At 45.0% G+C, this 23,295-nt stretch overlaps 1 protein-coding gene across 2 annotated transcripts in view; it reads right to left on the bottom strand.

The window, feature by feature from the left end:
- Window positions 1-17,404: 17,404 nt before the first annotated feature.
- Window positions 17,405-23,295, bottom strand: part of WNT7B (Wnt family member 7B) — a 565,101-nt gene continuing 559,210 nt past the window's right edge. For both annotated transcript variants that reach the window (XM_085652419.1, XM_085652418.1), the window contains exon 4: window positions 17,405-22,725. In XM_085652419.1, the coding sequence (XP_085508545.1) occupies window positions 22,246-22,725 (480 nt within the window). In that variant the 3' untranslated portion in view covers window positions 17,405-22,245. The remainder of the gene's footprint in view (window positions 22,726-23,295) is intronic.

The following is a 23,295-nucleotide window of genomic DNA, read 5'->3' as shown; positions in this document are numbered from 1 at the left end:
AATCTAAACTAGCAGGGACAAGTCCCTTTATTATACTTGCATATCAGTCCTCGCAATATCAGGATTGTTCGTTTGTGCATTTTCTTCCACGATCCATCTTCTTAGTACAGATCGAGAAGTATTTGGACAGGCCTTTGTATTGCAAATGCTTAGTTATGAGCTCTTCTATGAACAAGTCTGTCGCCTGTCCTTCTGCTTGCTCAGGTACGCCTAAAATTCACATGTTGTTGCGTTGGGCCCTGTCATAGTAATCATCCAGCTGGATTTCCATCTTGTTGTAGCTGGCCTGGAGGTCTTTGACCTGTTTTTTGTGCTGGACGGAGTCCTTGGTTAATGAGTTGGATGTGGCTTCTGCTTCCTTAATCCTGGCATTCATGTTGCGGATATCTGCCCAAATCAGGGAAACTTCAGTTGAGATTGTGTCCATCCTGGATTCCAGGGAGGTTCGGACCGTAGTAATGGCCGACATTATGTCTTGTGGTGTCAGATCCGATTGCCCCTCGGTTGAGTGCGTTGTATCGTGTGCACCTTCAGATGATTTTTCTTTTGTGTCAGCTCCCTTTTGCCATGCATACTTATCAAGTTTTGCTTGCATCGTTACTCTGCCACTTCTCCCTCCGGTCATTGCTGCTCTTTTTGGGTGCGTAGAATTAGTCTGGGTGATCGGACTTGACTGGCTACTCTCCGCCAATACTCTGGGGCCTAGGCCTGTCGGGTTTCGTCAGCCAAGTCTGTGTAATTCTGGTCTCTGCCCCTTTGCGTGCCTTTCTCATAGCCGAGGGCTGTCACCTCCCCCATGTTGTTGCGGCTTCACGGTTGCTTCTTTGACCCAGCAGCGGATCCATAATTTAGTTCCCGGTCTGTTTTTTCCCACTAGGCCTCAAAGGCCTGCGTTGTGCTCTTGGGCCGGCCGCGTCTCGCGGGTGGCCGCTGTGTTATTCCAGGTCCCCTTGCACACAGCTTGGTGTGACCAGACGTTATCTGGCTGCACGGGCAGGATCTGCGCCACTTAGGCCCGACGGCTCTCCACGCTTCCACCGGCTGCCCGCCTGCAAATTTGCGGCTCACGCTCACCTTCCCATGCGGTTATCGCAGCCACGTTCATTTTGCGCCGCTGCCGGAGTTGACCGTGATCCCTTCTGCCTCTGCTGAACTCCACTTCGTTGCGGGTGGTGTCCCCCCTATGGCCGCGTCTCTCAGGGCCGCCTCGGTGCCATCGTTTCAGGCAGCGCTACTGGACGGCACTTGTTTAGGGGTCCTCCTGGTGCTCACAGACTCTGACGTGGATGATTGCAGCTCTTATTAACGGATCATTGAACGGATTTTCGAACTTGCTGGGCGTGTTGTGCCATTGCCATGCTAATGTGCGGTCCTCTTCCTCTGCAGTTGGCCACCCCCCCAAAGATCTTTATTTTGACAGAGCAGATTATCCCGAAGCAGTCAAGGTTCGGGTTTGCTACTTTCGCTTATAATTGAGGGCCTGATTATTACTTTGTCGGTGCAACGGCCAGCCCGCTGTGTAGGCGGGACCGGGTACTCCGCCGAGCAGCCGGCTTTCCTACCTGCCATATTTAGACATTACCATGGGGCTGGCAGTTGCACGCCGGAGAATGAAGCTGAAGTGCAATGCAGGCCACAAAGCGCACTGCTTGACAGATCCAGACTGTGCTCATGGTTGTCCTCCAAGTTGTTGGTGTGTTTTTAAAAACTAAAATGCCTGCTATAAACACAGCACCATCCGACAAAACAGCATTGGCGTGCTTCCAATATGCACCAATTTTATGACATGAGGGCACATATGCCCTTAAATCATCATTTGCCCATTTTTATCGCCTTACCTCTGACTCGGGCATGGTGGAGTCCAAGTCAAGTCGTGATATGGGAGGCAGTAAAAATCCCTGCACTGCCATCATTCACCGCTCCCCTCCCTCCCACCGCCATGGCGGTGTCACCAATGTCGACAGAGGTCACACTGTGGTCCTCCCATCTGCTTCAGAATCTGGCAGTCGGATTGCCAATGAGGTGGGCGGGAAGACCACCAGAAAGCAACAGTGGTCATTCGGACCACCTGCCCCCTAACCATGGCCCTAAGATCTCATCTTTTGATACCTATTTTAGTAGTCGTAGTAATGTTAACTTATTTGGGATTTGTGGTCTATGCAGTGAGGGTCAAGGTCTCTATAAAATTCCGGTAAAATCTGACAATATTGCTTTCTGTACAATCCCTATTTTTGTTTAGAACTTTAAAGATAACAGTGAACTTTATTGCGATTGTACAAAAGACTCATGAATTACCCTCTATCCCAAGCTGATGGTATGGTCCTACAGTTTATGCACTTCAACGCCCTTACATTGTGTACTTTCTGGGATGTGAGAGAACTTATCCCGTCACGCTCCGTAAGGTCCTTGCATTCAAATCCCTTTTAAGTAGTTCAACTATTAATACACTCACTTTTTCACTACTTCAACCAGAACCACTTTCATTCGCTCTTACAAGTGAATTATGTTATAAGGCTCTGATAGTGTCTCAGCAGGCTCCTCGTGGCAACCAGAAAACATTTTCAGTGGATTACCGCCACTGTCTCTTTCTTGCGCACCTGATTTTGTACCTTTGATGAGATTATCCTGGACCTAATTCACAAAGCCACACTCATTCAATTCTAATTGTGCCATTCTGCGCTCTCAATAAATTGATGGCCCAACCTCCTGTTACCAAGCCTTGGTCACAGAAAGGCAACACTCCCCTCAACATAGGACACAGACTGATGTCTTTGCCTTCACTCTTGTGCCGGACTTTTAAGACACTCATCCTTTTACCACCTCAGAGCAATCCCCTTATCATGATAAAAGGTACCTTGAGCATCCTAATGCTTTCTCTCTCCACTTCGACAGTTGAAAGTCTCCTAGATACCCTTATATGGTGGGAGCACAGTGGTTGTTGCAACCAATCTAAAGTGGTCGGGGCGGGGCAGGGGGGGTTAGGGAATAAAAATAAATAAAACTTACCTGTCGGTGACAATGACGTCTGCCTTGGTGCTCCTCTCCTAACGGCAGTCCATGAGCCACAAAGCACCGCCTCCCCACCCAATCCAGGCGCTGCCCTCATGCTATTCCTAGCATGAGAGAAGCGCCGAGATTAGAAAGAGCGGGCTGGTCTGATGCTCATTCAGGCACAGGGAGCCTGTGCCTTTTCTCCACTGGCTGTGCACTACAGCTGGGTTGGAGAAATATAAATGCGCATGTCGGTTTGGCCGTCCTAAGACAGCCGGCCAAACCAACATGCACTCTTTCAGTGCCCACCACTCTTCCTCCTCCCTGCTGTGGCCCATCCCCCCCACCCTAGACTCCATCGGCTCAGTCAGTGATCAATAAAATGATAATAACTTTGTTTTATTATCATTATATTTATCTTCTGCTGACTCTGAGCAGTGGGCAGCACTCTTCCGCCATTACGGAGGAGCCGTGCCTGAGAGCAGCTCTGCAGGTGATGCTCAATGAGAGCTCAGTAAAAGGTTTTCCTCCTTGAGCCCAATTGACTCCTCCATCCATATATTGATTTTAAAATGTTTCTGGCTTGTTTGGTACTTACTAGGCCATCCTAGCAAATGGCCACACTCTTATCAGTGTTGTTGACTGAGGGCGGGGAGATTTGGGAGAACTGTGCACCTTAAAGTGCATTTACTTAGGTATGAGTGGTATATTGGTGAAACACTGTGTGGCGAGTTATATTTGTTTAATGGGCCATTGTTGAGATGTGGCAAGGCCAGTACTCCACTGTGATAGACAATGGAACACGTTGGAAGTCTGGGGTTATGGGAGACCACCACGAATGAAAACCAAAAGGTGACAGGTGTATCCTCATGGGTGTCTAATCTTGGTGCAGCGACATTGCGGTCTTTCTCCATGACCTATTCAACCATTGCTGCTCCCCTCTTTTCCAGAAGGCTGCTAAGTAACAGTGTCTTATTATTCACCATTGTTGCATTTTCAGTACACTTTGTTAATGCACTTCTTCAAATGCATGACTAAAATGACGTCTGACTTCAGATGAACAACATGTTCTTTTTTCAATCCATCACGCAATGAATAACTACTTTGGAGGGGTAGGAACGTCTGTAAAAGGGGAAATACCTCCATCTTGCAACATTAATATATTATTTTTGTTAACTTAACATGGAAAATGTCTTTTTAAAAAGCATGTAGCTCAAATGACAAAGGTTTCGATAGCAAGCTGCCTTCGACTATTGTTTTTAATGAAAAGGCAAGATCCAGGAGCTGGAAAACAAGCGAGTGAGAACAATGCATAAATTGATGACTTACTTGACGTATGTATTTGTGACTCCAAAGTGCAATATCAGTGCTGTAAACAAGAGCTTGCTTGAATTTCCTATACAATTTTATTTCATTTGCATCACATGACAGAATGGTGCAGCCACATCTCATAACTGCGGGATCGCCTCCGAAGAAAAGCCTCCATATCATGGTCCATATTTATAATGTATGTGGATCACCCTTGTTCCAAGGAAGCATCCTCGAGGACGAAACCCCAATCACGCTGTGCCTTCACAGCGCCAGCAGCAGAATGAATGTGTCTTTAGCAAGCAGTCGTCCTGCACGCAAGTCGTTGCAACGACTCGCGTTAGAGGGCGCAATGGCGGGTTGATGTTGGAATTAAAGTCCAACACCGTCCCTACTGTTCACAGACTGGAGTTAATATAGTAAATTACACTATTCCAATATCAAGCGCCCCCTAAGGCAAGTCATTAAAACGACTTGCGTGCAGAACAAATGCGTGCTAAAGACGCATTCATTCAAATGATGGACTTCCTAAGGCATGCGTGAAAAACGCATGCAGAATTCCGTCATACATTCTTGTGCCACATAAGGGGGAGCAAGGGCGACACAAGACTTAGAATGGTATTTACCAAGCCACACAGGGCCACCTTCAGTAGCCCTACGTGGTTTGGTAAATGTGGAGTAACACAAGGCAGCGCAAGTCACTGCCTTCCATTACTCTACCTCAGGGAGGCATTACATGGGTGGAGCGTGGGTGTTCCCAAGCACCCACCCATTTATGTTGGCGCATTCCCAGATTTACCATTAGTGGTAAACCTGGGAATGCCTCAAAATGCTACGCCTCCCCTGGGGGGGCGTAACGAGGAGAAATGTGTTTATTTCTCCTAGTTTTTCCTATTTCTATGAGTGTTGTATTTTGCAGCACACATAGAAAGTGGAAAAAGCCTCAGAGGATTGTTGTTGAATCAGGATTTCTCGAGCGCGTGGTTACCCGGAGACATCCCAGCGCTGGAAGCAGTCCAATCACGAACTCCGTAACATTATTTAGGGGAACAGAAAGGTTTTTATGAGTTTTCGAAAGGCCAGATGGATGGTTTCAAGACGAATATGGAGGGGGAGACGGTTCCACAACATGACGACATTATAAGAGAAGAGACGCCCTCCACTTCGTGGTCTTTTTATTTTAGGGACTTCCACCAGATGTTTACTATCCAAACGCAGAGCCATATTAGGAAGGTAGGGCGAGATGATGGAATGAATGATAGGCGGTCCATTAGCTGACATTGCCTTGTGTGCTATGCACAAAGCCTTAAACTGGACTCTCTCCTGAATGGGGAGCTAGTGAAGGGTGGCAATGGAGGACACTGCTGATTGACGAATGGGGATGTTCAGGAGCAAGTGTGCTGCGCAGTTTTGCACAGTCTGCAATTTTTGGGTGGTGAGACAAGGGGCTCCCAGGTAAAGGGCATTAGCATAATCAAGAAGGGAAAAAATCAATTCTTGAACCATCAGTCTTCTGGCATGAAAAGGCGGCAGAGGGAGGATTTTCCGAATCGTCCTGAGAATCCCTTGACAGCTACCTACCACCTTCCATGCTTGCTCCCTAAAATCAAGATTGTGGTCAAGCCATACGCCCAGGCTTTTGATCTGTTCTTTAGGGGGGGGGGGGTTTGGACCAAAACAGCTGGGCCAGGGCAGGCTTACGTTCAGAAAGGGAGATTTACCTAGGAGCATCAGCTCCGTCTTGGGCCGTTGAGTTTCAGGTACGAGCCTACCATCCAGATTGACACCTTTTCTAGACGCCGCAGCTAGATCAGGCCCAGTTTTGTCAAGCTGGTTGTATGAGACAATCAGTTGCATGTCGTTGGCATAGGTGACAATCTGGATACCGAACGGCTTCACTGCCTCTGCCAGGGGGTCCATGTACACATTAAATAGAGTGGGACTCAGGGATGATCCCTGCGGAACCCCACATCTAAGTGGCATAGATTCGGAGGTAATTTCATCTTCAAACACCTTGAATGATCTGTCCTCCAAAAAGGATTGCTGCCACTTAAGAGCTATCCCCGCCACTCTTACCTCCATGAGTCTTTGTATGAGCAGCTGATGGTTGACAATGTCGGGGGCCCCTCTGTGTACATTGCAGGGGGGGGCCCTTGAACTTTCGTTACGCCACTGGCGCTGAGATCTAAGAGAACAATAGCAGCACAGCCTCCATCATCTAAATATGTTCTTGCTTCTTCTACTACTGCCAGAAGGGCAGTCTCCGTGCCTTGTTGAGGTCTAAATCCAGTTTGTGAGGAATGGAGACAATTATTACTCTCCAAAAATGCAGAGAGAACAGACTTAACATGTTTTTCAGCAATTTTCCTGATTCCTGGCAGTAAAGAGATGGGACGGTAATCCACTAACACCTCTGTGTCCAGGTCTGGTTCTTTAAAAGAGCTTTAACCATTGCCCGCTTACACGAAGGGGGGACAAGTCCCATAAAAAATGTGACGTTGATCAGGTGATAACTGGAGATACAGTATCAATGACTTGGTTTAAAATAGTAGGGGGAACCAAGTCTCTAGGGGAGCCAGATTTCAATTGGTTGAAAATACCTTGCAAAGAGGTCTAGTTCAGAGGAGGAATTTCCGCTAAGGAACAATCTTTAATTTGAGGCCCGTTGACCACAGGTAATATATTTGTTGTATTGTTGTACTATGGCCCGGGGAAAAGAGGAATAAATATCTTGTATTTTATTAAAAAAGAATGTTTCCATTTCGTTACAATGAGATGATATATCATCAGATACAGTAGGAGGAGAGGGAGGTTTGAGGAGAGATTTCGCAATGCGAAATATTTTGCGCGGGGAATTGGAGGCTGAAGTAATTCTTTCTGCGTAATAAAGAGCCTGAGCACATCTAATTTCTTCCTTATACAGTTTTATTGCCTCCCTGCATTTAATTTTGCTAATTGCGTAAAAGTATTTTCTCCATCTTCTCTCCAGTCATTTACAAGCTTGCTTGATCTCACGTAGCTTTGGAGAATACCAAGCTGTTCTATTGGCTCCTATCTTATTAATAGCCCATGGTTTTGGGAGCACGGTGTCTGGTGAAGATTCAAGCCATTTGTTGAGTTTATCGTTCGCAGTGATGGGATTTGGATTTGTTGTGAGAGAAGGTGTCCCTTCCTGACAAAGGCAATCATGTTTGCAACGCAGGCACCCATGCACAATTATGCAAGGGTGCCTGCATTGGCATGAGACAGTACATTGTACGTCAGCACAGGCAGAGAGGAGGAATGCAGTTTATAATGTTAAATACGGCGTATTCCTGCCCTCTCTCTTTCATGCAGTGTAGCAAGGTGGCTTGCTGAGTTGTATGATATTTGATATACATCCCCCTAGAGTTTTGTGTTCCTCCTGTTCCCTATCTGTCGTTCCTCTACCCTATCTTCTAACTGACTCTCCTTTCGTATATCATTATCACCCTGCTGTGTAGTGCTCTGTTATTTATGGCTAGCTTCACACTTGATCAATGCCACTACAAACATGTATCCATACATACATACACATATATATACATACACATTTATGTTAAATCTCACCACAACCTAGCACCTTTGTGACCAGCTGTTCCTTCAGTTTGGTAGTTACTATTAATGTGTAATGGTATTAGTGTTATGATGTTAGATCCATAGATTCATAATTAGGGTTGTATGCTGTAGAATAGTCAAGAGCCACTTCAGAGTGGTATTTAGTGGCATCATTCCATAACTTAATTATAGGTATGCATGGGGACCATGCACCTTTTTTTGCAAGACATGCTTTAAACACTTTTCATACTTATACCAGTTTGGAATTAATGTACATAAGGAGAGGATTAGTTAAATACAACAATTACATAAAAAAAGAAACTTTAAGGTGTAAAGACTAGACAGTGGGCTGGCAAGTATAGGGTCTGCAGATAGATATCATAATAGGCAAATGGTTACAAATAGTGACAAAGGTTTGAGGAACAGCAAGAGTTCTGAGGTCCCTTTGCTAGTGGTGGTGGTGGCATGTCTGGCTTAGACCTCTGATCAGGTCTATGTCTGCTCTGTTTATTTGCTATAACCACATTGCGCCTCGGCACCGATTCTCCTCTTCTTTCTGCTTCCCTGCCTGTGATGCATCAGTTTTATCTGCAGTGGTTTTCTGCAGAATGATGAAACTGCAGCAAAGCCTATTGTGTCTGTAATGATCACTATCACTAGATATAGACTGTTGCTCATGGGATAAATAATAGCTACTTCCATTACTGTTAAAGTGCATTAAGGAAAACAAAGACTTAAGTGGGCATTTAGAGGTTGGCGGGTGCAGGGTAGATGGCACAAGCAATGGCCGGCGCCTCGTACACCGACGTCTGAGTCTCCATACTCTGTTTATAGATGGGGGAACTGCTGGGCTTCTGCCAGCTTAGCCTCATCTGTCTCCGTCACTGGAAACCCTTTGCTTAATGACCTGTCACTGGCTTCCAGGTCCCAGTGATGGCTGCCTCACCCTATTTGGGGCAGGGCAACTGCCAGGGATATTGCCCCGCATAGTGGGCCTCTGCACAGAAATCAGTCAAGGCCCTTCCACACATCTAGGCCTGGGTGTGAAATTCTGCTCCGCTAGCGGAGTTTGCAGAGTTTTTCCCACTGCGCTCTCCATGTAGCACTCAGAGTCTTGAAAATCTCTGCTCCGTGTAGTGGAGTTTTTTTCCTTGCTCGCGCTTGCCAACGTTAAGTTGGCGAGTGCGAGCGAGAAAATCTTATTCCAGACCACTTCCTGCAAGATTTCTCAACACGGGTGATCGCAGAAAGCCACTTCTGCTCACGTTGAGAAACCTTCCATTCGTGTTGGGGAAGCTGCAGCTCGAGTAGAACATCTACTTGAGCTGCAGAAAGAAGCAGCGCCCTCTTGCTCTGCGCATGGTGCAGCTCATGATGATTTTCCAGCACGGGACAAATACTAACAATCAGCATGAATGATGGGACCTAAAGCACTCTGCCTCCTGTGGAACGTCACGTAACACAGTAGAGTTTTTGGGTCATTTTGCGCTGTTCTGCATAGCGGAACTCCGTGAACTCCTCCCAGGCCTACTCACATCGTGAAAACTCAGTGCTTGTTATGGCCAGCCATCAGAATTTTAATTTTCAGGAAATAGCCTTTTGATATTTGCTACTGAAAAGCATAAATGAAATCTGAATAGATAAAAACATGCACCGTCCAGTAATCAGCAGTGATGAAAGCACATCCGCTGCAATGGCAGACGCAGTTTTATCACACAAACCTCCAACAGGAAAGTGGGGATGTCTAGATATGGAGATCAGTCCTCTGCCAGGGCAGTTGGGGCCAGAGCCTCTGCTGACCTGGTGGATAACCCAAGTGTACCTAGACAATGGTGCATATGTTAGGAGAGCCATCTGCCACTAATGTGCACTTTGTAACATGTACCATTGACTTCACAAGGAACAGGGCTAGCGCTGGGCATGAGGGAGAGTATGCCACGCCCACTCTACATAACACGGTCAGCCACACTGAGTGTAGATGATCACTCCTTCACATGCAAGCATGCTGCTTATGGAGCAATTAGGAAACCCTCAGATGATTTATTTTGAGTTGCTTACTGTACACATACCTTAGTGAATGGGGTGTAGGCTCAATATCTAGACAGCTTTGCTTATGTAATTGCATTGTATCTGCAATAACATAAAATGTATTTGTAGTGTGCACATTCACCCCCAGAGGGTAATTGAAAGCAATGGAAGATAATTGATGTTGATTGTTGCTCACCTCAGTGGTACTCATATTGTGGACTTCAGAGATTCAAATCTTTGACCATAGAGTCAAACACGGATGCATGCAGTAGATGCATTAGCCCTCTGAGCCACTTCCCCCAACGATAGATGGAGCTTTCAGTGTAATGGTAGCCCTCCCTTGGATGTGGAGTTCCAGCTTTTCTAAATGCATGGCTGGTCTTTCATTTTCTTAATATGTTTCAGTCCACAGAGGAGGTCCATGCAGCTAAGCTACAGCTACTGCTTCTTGACTTGCCCTTCTGTGTGCTCAGCATCCTTCGGATAGTATGTTTTCCAAAGCTCCTGAAAACATAGGTACTCACCACACCACCTTCAAGACATGGGACAGAAAACCATGAAAAAAGAACGTATGCATAGTGGTTAATCCAAAGGTTTTAAAGTATTTTTGTAAGTAGCAGAAAAGTAAACAAAAAACAACGTTTCAGTGGTAACATCTGTGTAGACTTCCATCATTCAGAACATACAATATTTTAATACAGAAACAACAATTATTGTGTGCTGAAATCCTTTCATGGTATATTTCGAGTCCTCTTTTCCACATGGACTGCACGTTTGGCAAACAAGGTCCTCTTGCTGGTAGCATTTCAAATGATCACAGGTCAGGGCTCAGCAGATCAACTTAACATTTCTAATAATGAGATAATAAATTATGGTTAAGGTTTTTGCATTAATGAATACCACTTTGACGAGGTTGGCATAGCTTATAAGCCAGCCCTGTATGTGGTAAAGGCACTGTCTGTAATCAGTAGTGGTATAGGGTACTCCACACAGGGAGCCATCGCCTTCAATGGCACCTGCTCCTGTTGGACAACCCAACACAAAGCCTGCTGTTGAGGACCACATTCAACCAGGTGCTCAATAGAGAAAATGCTGTCACTCTTCTATGGCCTGCTGGAATGGAGCTTGTACATTTGTCTACATTTTCCCCGGTTTTGTTGACCAATAGTTCAGATCAGGGTTAAACTGGCCATTGGGCTGGTCTGAGAGATCAGTATGTGGGCCGGTTTTTTATTGATGATTTCCTGGATATTACCATTTTTTTCGCTATCTGGTTCATAGTGAGGGCCACTTTTATTTTGGTGAACGGGCCTACTTTTTGTCTCCGTTAGACCCTGTTTCAGATCATTTTATGGACTTTAGAAATCATATTTGAGAATGCATATGTATCAATAGTGACTAAAGAACCACTTTACCTATTCATGCAGTGTGCTTTACTGCAGCGGATGAGACTCATTGGGAACCTCGTCTGCTGAGCATTGAAATGAGATTTCAAATTGTGTTCAAATATTACAGAGAGTGACATTGTCCATGTAGCATCAGACCCACCCTACTGCTGAGCAATGGAGGGTAATGGAGCAGCCACCCCTGAAAAGTGATGCACACGGTACCTGGTGCCTACAACTCTCAAATCATATTGGGCGAAAGCGGAGACGAGCAGCCCTTTTCATATTTATGTCAAAAAAGTGCCACAATTACATAATGTAACGGTGCATAGTTATTTTGACCAGTCAGGGCCAAGTAACATACGCCATATAATTTTATAGGGGCTGATCATCATATGCTGGGCTGGAATGGCCGTACCAGGCCACGGGCGTTTCCCCGGGAGGCTGGAAGGGTGGGCCAGTTTTGCAACAGTGGCGGCCGGTTTTGTTACTGGGGGCCAGTTTTGCAGAAGTGCTGCAATATCGGCCCCACTAACTAAAGCAACAAGCAAACATTGCCAGCCTCCTGCTCCAGGCAGTGTTTCACCAGAGGCTGGTCCGAGAAAATTGCCTGGGCTGCTTTAGATCCCAGTCCAGCCCTGATGCAGGCAAATCACAGCTCCAAAGCATGCTCCATGGCAGGACAATTAACTTCTCTGTGAGAATAGTGTATTGGGGTTTAAATTTGAGGCGGTTTTGTCTTCTAAAATCACTATTTGGCCTTCATTACTTGCCTCTTAATTTATTTATTTAGTTATTTTATTTGAGCGATTTTTAGAGCGCGCAAATACCCAAGGGTGTCTCGGCGCTATAGTTGCAGAACTTCCAATGGATCAGGGAGTATTTAGGCTGGGAACAACCAAGTTTTTCGTTTTTTCCTGAAATTGAGCAGTGTTGGCGCAGATTTAATGTAGAGGGGGAGCATGTTCCACAGCTTGACTGTGGCGACAGAGAAGCGCTTGTCTCCCCAATTAGCTCTTCTTGTTCGAGGGACTCTTAGTAAATGAGCTGTGGATGCGCGTAATGTTCTAAGGTGTTCAAGCGGGCGGAAGGCTTGTCTTAAGAATAGAGGGCCTTGGTTGTGGATAGCTTTGTATGCTATGCATAAAGCCTTAAATTTGATCCGGCTTCTCACCGGCAGCCAATGTAACTGTTTGATGTAAGGGGAGATGGATGCAAACTTAGGGATGGATAGCAGTGTCCTGGCTGCTGCATTTTGCACTGTCTGCAATTTATTGAGGACCTTTTGTTGTGCATTTAGTAGGAGGGCATTACAATAGTCTGTTTTGGAGAAGACTAGTGTGCTGACTAAGGTTTTGCCTGCAGATGGAGGAAGATAAGGGATTCGTTTTTTAATCCTTTTTAGGATGTAGAAAGAAGAGGAGACCACCGAATTAGCATGTTGCTGGAAGGACATCTTGTTATCGAAGATGGCACCCAGGTTTCGCACCTTGATCACTGGTTCAGGAGGTTGTCCCATCTGAGATGGCCATCATTGTGGGGACCAAGTAGGTTGCAGTCTCCCGAATGTCATCACTTCTGTTTTATCAGAATTCAATTTAAGACAATTGGATGACATCCAGGAGCTTATTGCCTTCATTCCATTTTGGAAGTTGGCTGCCACAGAAGTGCCGTCATTGTACACAGACAACACCAATTGGGTGTCGTCAGTGAGTGAGATTCCATGGGATTTTATGACCCTCGCTAAGTCCGACACATATATGTTGAAGAGTGTCGGGCTTAGCGAGGATCCCTGCGGTACTCCACAAGGCAAGGAGAAAGTCTGAGAGATATAGTTGCCTATCTTCACTGTTTGTGGGCGGTTAGACAAAAATGAAGCAAGAAGATCTTTAGCCTTGTCTTTTATTCCTATGGCCGTGACACGGTCGATCAAGGTGACATGATCGACCGTGTCGAATGCCGCGGAAAGATCTAGGAGTATCAGAATCGCTGAGCCTCCGTTGTCCATAGTGGACCTTATCTCATCCGCTGCTTTTAGGAGCCCAGTCTCTGTTCCGTGGCCCTGTCGAAACCCAAACTGGGTGTCGTCCTGCAGGTTGTTGTTATGTATGTAAGTTGACAACTGGATGTTCATGATTTTTTCAAAAATCTTAGCAGGGAACGGGAGACATGCGATGGGCCTGTAGCTGGCAGGGAGGAGGGGGTCTAGGGTAGGTTTTTTTAAAAGAGGTTTAATGGTAGCTTCCTTCCAGACAGAAGGGTAGATGCCCGTTGTAAACATTGCATTACAGATGGTAGATAGTGACGGGGCAATGGCTTCAGAAATGAGATTAAGAATGCCCGGAGGGCAAGGATCAAAAGGTGAACCCGATTTGGTTCGGGCTATTAAAGGTTGGATGAGTTCTTGCGTGGTGGCTTCAAAAATTGGAAAAACTGGGACAATTTCGGCGGTAGATTGCGGAGTGGAGGTGAGTGACGAGTCCGGGGAGAAAGTAGTGAAAATAGCTCTGACTTTATCTTCAAAGAATTTGGCCAAGGCATCTGAAAGAGCCTGTGATCCTTCTGGGCGAGGTGCGAGGGGGTTGGATAGGTAACTGACCACCTGAAATAGTTTACCTGTATTGTTTTTGGCCTGATTGATTTGGTTGGTGTAGTAAGTGGTTTTCTCTGCTATTATAAGTTTTTTGTAGTTTGATAAAGCATTTTTATATGCGATTTTTTCACAGGGATTGAAATGGCGACGCCACTGCCTTTCTAGATTCCTGCAGTATTGTCTCTGTAGTCGGAGTGGTTCGGTGAACCAAGGTGCGGAAGGGAGTTTTCTGGTTCGGTGAGAGGTTTTGCTAGGTGCTAGCTTGTTGCAGGCTGCCTTTAGATTGTTCAGGTAATTAGCGGAGGCTGCTATGGGATCCTGTTCATTTGGCATTGGGCTGTCTCGCATTATCTGCGTGAGAAGGTCCAGATTAATGTTTTTCCAATCTCTAAAATTCGTAGGTGTAGACGGTGTGGACGAGGGTTTGTTAGAGTTAATTGGGATAGAAAAACATAAGGCCGTATGATCTGTCCAAACTAGAGGGATGACCTTGATGATGGCAATCTTTGAGTTACTAGTGAAGAGTCCGTCCAATGTGTGCCCCGCTTTGTGTGTGGGCTGTTTAACAATTTGTTGGAGACCAGCTGCCTCTAGGTCATTAATTAGAGTTACAGTATCAGGATCATCCAAGGCTTCTAGGTGAAAATTAAAGTCACCCAAGATGGTGAAGTGTGGTGATCCTACTGAAGCCTCGATGATGTTATCTAGAAACTAGAGGAATTTGGATCTGGATCCTGGAGGGCGGTAGATTAATATGCCTTTAAATGATGATCTGCTTGAGAGGCCTATAGTAAAGAGGAGTGCCTCGCACTCGGTGTAGTTTAACTCTGTTGTAGTTATTTTAAGATGGTCTTTGTATATAATTGCTATTCCACCCCCTTTCCTTTTCGGTCTGTCTAATTTGCAGATGCAGTAGTTGCTAGGCGTAGCCTCTCTGAAATCAGGACCGGATGATTCGTTCCCCCATGTCTCAGTGACAAACAATATGTCTAGTTTCTGTGAGTCTATGAAATCAGCGATTTCAAATTTGTGTTTCGGCAGAGACCGTACATTTATGAGTGCTGCTAATATTTGAGGGGAAGGGGTTGTGGGAGGAGCAGGAATATTCTGAGTGCAAGTGGGACAGTTGAATGGTCCTATACAAGGATCGGCATAGCTGAAGTGAGGTAGAGTGTGGACTGCCTCCGATCTGGGTCTAATGCTTAGGAGTTGGGCCAATGTGTAAATTAGTGGCGCCGTGTTTTGAGTGGGCCCTGGAGATGGTGATATAGGGGGGGTGGCCCTAGGCCCATCCTCGGCGCGGACGAGCGCAGACGAGCTTGCCTTGAGCGCGCCTTCGGCGCGCAAACGTCGCGCCCGCTGCACTCGTCCGCTGCGCTTCCGGTAGATGCACATATTTATAAGTGGAGACGGAGACGAGTGCGGGGGGGGCGTGGCCTCGCAAGTGGGCGTGTCCCGTGGCTTGGCGAGGGGAATGGCGGCCGAAGTCATCAGCAAGACTCGGTTTGCAGCGCTAAATCCGCTGTAGTGGAGTGACCTGCCCAGGAAGATCTGGTGCCAGGAGGCGAGTAAGTGGTTTTAAAATTCAGTTCTGTGCAATATATTAAAACAAGTGATACGATCAGTTTCTACTCCCGGCTGAGCCTCAGGAGGTTCCACAGTTTAACAAGCGACGCTCGTGAATCAGCGCGCTTTATACCTGTTGCGGGGGGGCGTGGCCTCGCAAGTGGGCGTGTCCCGTGGCTTGGCGAGGGGAATGGCGGCCGAAGTCGTCAGCAAGACTCGGTTTGCAGCGCTAAATCCGCTGTAGTGGAGTGACCTGCCCAGGAAGATCTGGTGCCAAGAGGCGAGTAAGTGGTTTTAAAATTCAGTTCTGTGCAATATATTAAAACAGTGATACGATCAATTTCGATACGATCAGTTTCTACTCCCGGCTGAGCCTCAGGAGGTTCCACAGTTTAACAAGCGACGCTCGTGAATCAGCGCGCTTTATACCTGTTGCGGGGGGGCGTGGCCTCGCAAGTGGGCATGTCCCGTGGCTTGGCGAGGGGAATGGCGGCCGAAGTCGTCAGCAAGACTCGGTTTGCAGCGCTAAATCCGCTGTAGTGGAGTGACCTGCCCAGGAAGATCTGGTGCCAGGAGGCGAGTAAGTGGTTTTAAAATTCAGTTCTGTGCAATATATTAAAACAAGTGATACGATCAGTTTCTACTCCCGGCTGAGCCTCAGGAGGTTCCACAGTTTAACAAGCGACGCTCGTGAATCAGCGCGCTTTATACCTGTTGCGGGGGGGGCGTGGCCTCGCAAGTGGGCGTGTCCCGTGGCTTGGCGAGGGGAATGGTGGCCGTAGTCGTCAGCAAGACTCGGTTTGCAGCGCTAAATCCGCTGTAGTGGAGTGACCTGCCCAGGAAGATCTGGTGCCAGGAGGCGAGTAAGTGGTTTTAAAATTCAGTTCTGTGCAATACATTAAAACAAGTGATACGATCAGTTTCTACTCCCGGCTGAGCCTCAGGAGGTTCCACAGTTTAACTTAATCTTAATTCCGATAGGGCCACTAATAGATCTGTGGTAGCTTCAAAGATCTGGCTTTTGCCTGCAGACGTCACATGCTAAAAGCAGATATATTATCTGGGTCCAATACTGTGAAGAAATTAAGAATAACTCGGGCAATTGGGATTGGAATTACCCCCTGGGTGCCATACATATTACCTTGTCCCCCTCTCAGGATTACAGTTGCCATTGTTTATGGTAAATCTGGGGTGGAGGTATTGGTCCAATCTCAGAATGAGGCCCATTGTTTTTAGTTTATCTTACTTTTCTTGGTATGAACGCTCTAAAGCTGTGTATATCCCTAATGATGATCAAGTAGATGAAACACAGATTACTCATAAATGTAACCTACCGCTCCCAGTTCCAAGGGCGAGTTATATATGCACATTAAATACGGCAGTACACACTTGCTGTACATTACTTGAGTTCTGACCACATCTAAATAATGCTACCACATTCTGTGCTTACATTGGGAACCCTTAAATGCTGAGTTTGGGGTTTTCAACTAGACCTAAGTCATCCAATCCACTTACAGCCGTGCCAACTTTCAGATCAATTTCACTGTGTGAGAGAAGATGGAGGCTTGAGGGGGAGGAGTCTGTGGAGGGACAGGGCATAAGCCCATAACTTTTACAAGGCATGAGGGGGCGGATTCATAGATAGGGGGTGGGGCTTTGCACAGAGATCTGACCCCCTCCCATTCAAAACTAAAACCTCCAAGGCTGCTTCTAATGTCATAGGGAGTTTGCAAGACCACTTCCACCCCTCGATGAACATCAGCAGCGCCCAGCCTCCAAACGTGACCTGGAAACCCACACTACATAGGGTTTTCCAGGTGATGTTATCTTCCACCATGTGATATTAGCCTCTCACCTGCAGACCGTGTAGGCAGAGCAGACATTGCGCGACACACGGTGCGTCTGTGTGTATAGGCAGGTCTTCACCTACCAAAAGAAAACGCCAGATTTTCAATGCTCAGGTGAAGTCTCTTTAATATACAATGAAGTGCATTTGATTAAACAAAACTACATCCGTAAGTTGGAAATTTGGAGCCCATGCTTTTCTGAAGAACAGCATGTTATGCTGTGTTAGGTAGTATTTGTAAAGCGCAATGTCCGCCACTGCATTGGCATTTTAACCGCTAAGTTAGCTTTTTTCCTTTGTTTTGTGGAAAGAGCACCTCAAACTAATCACTAGAGATTCCGCTGCCATAAGGAGACATCTGCATCAAGGAATATTCATTTTTCTTCACTTTTCTAGCAAAGGTGTCTTTATATTTTATGTATCAAAAATAGTTAACTATAAAATATAAATGTTTTTATGAGGCAGAAATGGTGTTCATGTTAGGGGTGGGCCATGACACTATCATGGCGGCTGTGGTGTCCCAGCCTCACCCACTCTTACCTTGCAATGCATAGTTTAGGTTGCACAGAGTCTCCCAGCAGTAGCTTTCAGAAGAAAGAAAAAATATTCTCCTACTCGTCCGTTTAGGAAAAGACGTCATAGACAGTGAACCATTCCATCCCCATTTATTTGTCGAGGAGCCGTTAATTAAACCATTAATTAAACAGCTAATAAACGTAAAATTTCCTCTTGTGGAGCATTGGGGGCTCACGGATCAGTCAATATATACACAAAGTGCAGGTCATAATTGTTACTCCAGGGAGGAGTCCATTCATATATTTACCAAGCACTGAAATAACATGAATAACAGCTCCTTTTGTAGCTTTTGTTAAATCTCCAGGTCTTAACTACTGAATTGCGTTCACAGCAGCACAAAGAAGTACTCAGTCATGGGGTTAAGTTCATTCTGGTCATGGAGAATTTGTTGAAAAGAAATTTAGGCAGAAATACCAGGTGTAGCCATGGGTCCCAAGAGACAATCTTATTGATAGTGGTGTTGTGAGATGAGGTGTTCAAGAAAATTTGAGCGAACAACACCAAACACTACTTCTATAAGATAAGGTGAAATGATAATTTTAAAGATATCCTTTTGTTCAGTTTAGTGGATGGGAATAGTATTGTATATGGAGCTAATGGGAATGATGCCCTGGTTTATTCTGATGGCCCATACATGATGGCAATACTTGGAGCCTCAGATTACACCACTGTCCTTTAGTGTGCAAATATGGCATTACTACAATATATTTTGTTAGAAGCAAGGATAATCTTGAACATATCAAAGAGCATCATAATCAGTAAAAAAAATCTATGAAAAACTGAAAACATTGCCAATTGTACACCAACTTGTTGTAATATCATATCATATCATAAATAATATCTGAAATATTTGAGATTTCCTATCATTCCAGTGTAAGTGGCAGGTGTTATGAAAGCATGAGCAGGATTTTAAATCAATGCGTTTTTAGATGTTCCTAGTCGTTTGCCCAAAATCATCATCTGCCCATAAAAGGCCAGATTTCGCAAAAATGGGACTCTGGTGATGTGACATGTCTCTGCCTATCGTCCATTGAATTACAAAAGGATGATTTTGTTTAAGGTGGGCATAGAAAGCTGTCAATGCCGCTTTTCACAAAATTCCAGCACTGATAACCATTGGGAAACTCCATCTTTAACTAACCACTCTCCGATGCCACACAAAGCGCAGCGGAAGTGAGTTGTGCAAGACATGGTTCAATAATGTGCTTGGTAACAGCTTCAGTACAGAGCCCATTCACTCAAAGCCAAGTTAATAAATCACCTATTTGTATCATGGGGCAAGATGCTGGCTCTAGAAGACCCTGCTACTTGGTGCTTCAGGCTATCCAGAAAGTATTAGTTACAATTCTATTTTCACTCACAAGGATCAAAGCCATGGTATGTATTTACAAATGCACTTTTTATAGGCAACCACCTGTATTGTTTGCTTGTGTTTTTGCTGAACATGAGGGGTTCATTCCTACCACAGATCAATTTACAAATATCACATCTTACATCATGGAAGACCTGCCCAGCTATAAGGTGGTGGTGGACTCTCAGACAAGCTGCCTCCCATCCTTTATTACTTATAAGGCTATCATATACTGTTTTGATAAGCGCCAGCATATTTATTTCTCTGGACACTTGCTTTTTTAGGTTGCCTCTATGGCTTTTGACAGTGATGGTTTGATCGTTAAGCTTAAAACATACCTAGACCTTGAATTATTTGTGATGAGGTGGGGCATTTTATAAACCTAAAAAAGCAGTCTTTTCCATAGCCCGCCAAGGATCTAATTCCGTCTTGGGGTCTCGATGCACCCAACAAATTAGTGAAACACCCTGAATGACTGAAAGTGCTAAATGTAGGGGCCAGGTCATAATCTGCAAAGTTTTATCACGTTATAGAGGATGGACTATGGGGGATGAAATTGTATTTTTGTGAAAATGCCTTCTCTTGTTCAATGCCATGTCACTTACATTGGCTTTTTTATCCATGCAAGAGGACTGTGCTTTCGCCTCAGCCTGCACACCTAGGTTTGGACTACTTACAATCTGAAGGTTGTCACATTAAAAACAAAAACAGAAGCAGGCCCATCTCCTGCATTGAACTATGGCAGCCCCCCTTTCCAGCCTTCAGCTGCAAACGCTTGTAATAGGCGGGGATGGGGCTAGCAGTGGTACGTTGGCATTTTCATTCAACTGCACCTTTATGCACAGGGAGACTACACCGAGCCTATGCTATGTACAACACACGGATAAGAACCACAGGGCTATTCTAGCGTCAGTCACAGCACTGACTGCCTCTCCGTCCGTGCCTTGTGTATTTTAAAATCGGCCTACTTTTACTTAATCTCTTAGTTATACCAACATATGTGGGATAAATTGTATTTCTTATTTTCGGAATAGCTCACTAACAATTTATCTTCTAACAAACACATGCAAAGTTACATTTATACCTCAAATTAAGGGTGCTTTGAAGGGAAAAGCTGTTACTAAGGTGTTGGCCTGTCTCTTAGACAGCCCTCCATCTTTAATGCTCCATGTGAGCTCCCTGCAGCCCCATGACTGGAGTGAAGGGTTTGTGAGTGACCCCTGTCAGCATGCATCTGGAAGGCTGTGCTGTGACTTGCAGAGACTGGCCAGTGCTGGGCTTAGACTTTTGTGGGCACCACATCAGGAAAGGTGGGAGTAGAATTTCATCACACAGACTCGAAGATGAGCTCTCACAAACCAGAATGAATATTCATGGCAAGGCTTGGCAGGATGAGCTCGGTCCAAAGATTGAAAAGAGGGACCCGCACAATTCTAGTCAAGATGGGATGAAATGGGTGAAATTGGTAGTTCTGTATTAAGAGGACTGTGAAGTTGTGCCTATTTTGTCCAGTTACGCCTTTGTGAAATGTTCTAGCAAACATTTTCCTTGTGTAACACTTCTAACAATCCAAAGAGGGGGTTTATTTTAAGGTCAGTGAGTGAAAAACTGTAATGCATTTCCTTATTTCGCTCAAAATAAAAATGTACAAACTTATAGTTAGCTGCAATTCTTTTCTAAGAAAAAAGGCGTAAAAATCTGAAAGGGGTGTCACATATTTTCTTTGCATAAATCTCTAAAATATTTTAAAACCTGTGGCTCAAATTTGATTCGATAAATCTTAACCCTCCCGCAAATCCTATATTTTGCTGATTTCTTTTTACCAAAAATTATCACATTTCATAATGTTTGTGGCACGTTTATGAAGTGCACAGAAGCGAAATGCCACAATTTGACCCACCTCGTGAAATTTATCTTGAAAAAAGAGGAGAATTCAGACATTTTCTGACAGCCTGCACACTAATTAAATATTTGTAAATTAATAGTGCTTAATGAAAATATCAAGGTGCAACGAGAGGAACAGACCTCCTTCCTCAGCTCTGGATCCCATACTTTAGTGGTTAAGGCATTGGGTTCGGATTTAGGATCTATGAGATTAATACCTGCTAACCAGCTGATGTGCTCTGTGATTCTAGGACATATTGCTTTACGCTTATGAGACTGACTCTATAAACTAAGAGTGCTTAGCAGTGACATTGCCGAAAAAATAATACAGATTATTTGTATTTAATATAATATGGGGATAGCTACAGCAGCAAGAGCAGGTAACCACACTTCCATGTGGTCTTATTGCTACGTTGTGATATAAATAAGGCCCTCTTTAGTAAGGACTCAGTAGCACTGAAATACTTAGAGATAACCAACCATATTAAAAAAACAATCCTGTGTTCTAGTAAGTTTACACTTAGTACAGAATTAAGACGTAGCTACCCGTTAGTGCTTAGGATTTTTGATGCTATTAAACATAAATAATATTTCTTAAATGTTCTTTAAAATCATTCCAGTGTGACTGGCAGCTGATATAGACTGTAAATTTTACCCCCCTCTAACAGCATTTCCCAAACAAGTGGAATCCAAGGTTCCACTATTTTTTTTAGATTTCTTTACTGTCCATAGAAGTTTCATTATCTTACAGAAGTCCACTTGTGTGATGAAGGTTTAGTTTTTCCCTGTAGAATTACCAAAACTGTCACATTCTTTTCAACAGTAACTGACCCGCCATTTCTGTCAAGTCCTCCACCGTGGGCCAAAATTCAAACAGGGGTTTTCTTCTATGAGTCAGACCACCAAATAAAGTGAAGAAAATGCTGGCCTTTGTGCTCACCGTCACCTCAACTGTTTCCTATTGCAGGTCCAACCTCAAATCAAGAAACATCATCATTGTGTGTGGGTGGCAGGGGCTATAATTTTGGGCAAAATCAAACCAGATCCAGTAGAAAAGTTAAGATGTGCAAATGATGCTCTATTCATTTATTGACTCCATGCTCTTGAATAGTCTCCTGGAGTCTTCTACGCTCCACGTGCTTCACTTGCAGGTGAACACCTCTGTCCGCTCACTGCACGTGTTACATTTCACAAAGCAACACCAGTGAAATTTGCAGTTACACTGCCACACCTTGGTATACTGGTGCGTATTGTAGCCCCGCCCACAGCACAAGAGATCACAGCCGTCTGCGTGTGGAGATGTGCGGTTGCACAGCCGCCCCTGAGTCCCCACGCTCCCTGTAGAGGAGTCCTCCTCACAGTAGTTGGGGGATCGCTCAATGTACACCAGATCTGTTTCCATAGGCTTCTGGTAGCTCCTTGTCTTTTTGACTGTAAGGAAGGTGGGCTGCCGCAGCCGGTTTGCTCTCACCACTTCCACGTGAATGGCATCGTTGTACTTTTCTTTTAAAATGTACCCAATCTCTCTGAATTTCGGAAGAGTGGTCCAGCAGGTCTTCGTCGTACAGGAGCCTGAAACCCCGTGACATTTACACTCCAGTTTCATTCTGTCCTCCAGCGTCTACAGTGGGAAAACAAACATAGTGAATCAAACCAGTAGTAGAAAAGGCCATTCCTTGTATTATAAATTAAGCACATGCATTAGCAATACCTGATACCATTTGTCACACTTAGGCATGGAAAAACTAGGACCATATTATGTTGCAATAGTTTGTGTTATGGCTTTGTATTGTGGTATATTTCACATACAACCTTAACAATTGGGATAATTAAGTATTTCTTGGCAGCATTTTCAGGTACTACTCCTGGGGGAAAGAATGTATGGGATGGGATCATTATGTACAAAATATTTGCTGTATGACCTGTGGTTACTGTGCTCTTTGGTAGTTTTCATATATACCTTTAAATTCTACTACAAATATAGCAAAATAGCCCAAAGAAAATAACCTGGGGAAGTATGTTATTTTTGCACTGACTCGTGCCTGTAACCTTCCAGCAGCTCAATTTCATCAAAAGCATTGGGGCAGTACAAGCGATAACCCTTGACCCATCACAGGAAGTGACATCACCCCAAATGGGACGGGGATGCCCAGACGTGGGTCCCATGCTCACCATGCCACTGGATTCAGGC

Source organism: Triturus cristatus, chromosome 4_1 (assembly GCF_964204655.1).
Source record: "Triturus cristatus chromosome 4_1, aTriCri1.1, whole genome shotgun sequence".
In the NCBI taxonomy this organism is placed as follows: Eukaryota; Metazoa; Chordata; class Amphibia; order Caudata; family Salamandridae; genus Triturus; species Triturus cristatus.
The sequence above is the reverse complement of the archived record's forward strand: the minus strand, read 5'-3'. Positions and strand labels throughout refer to the sequence as shown.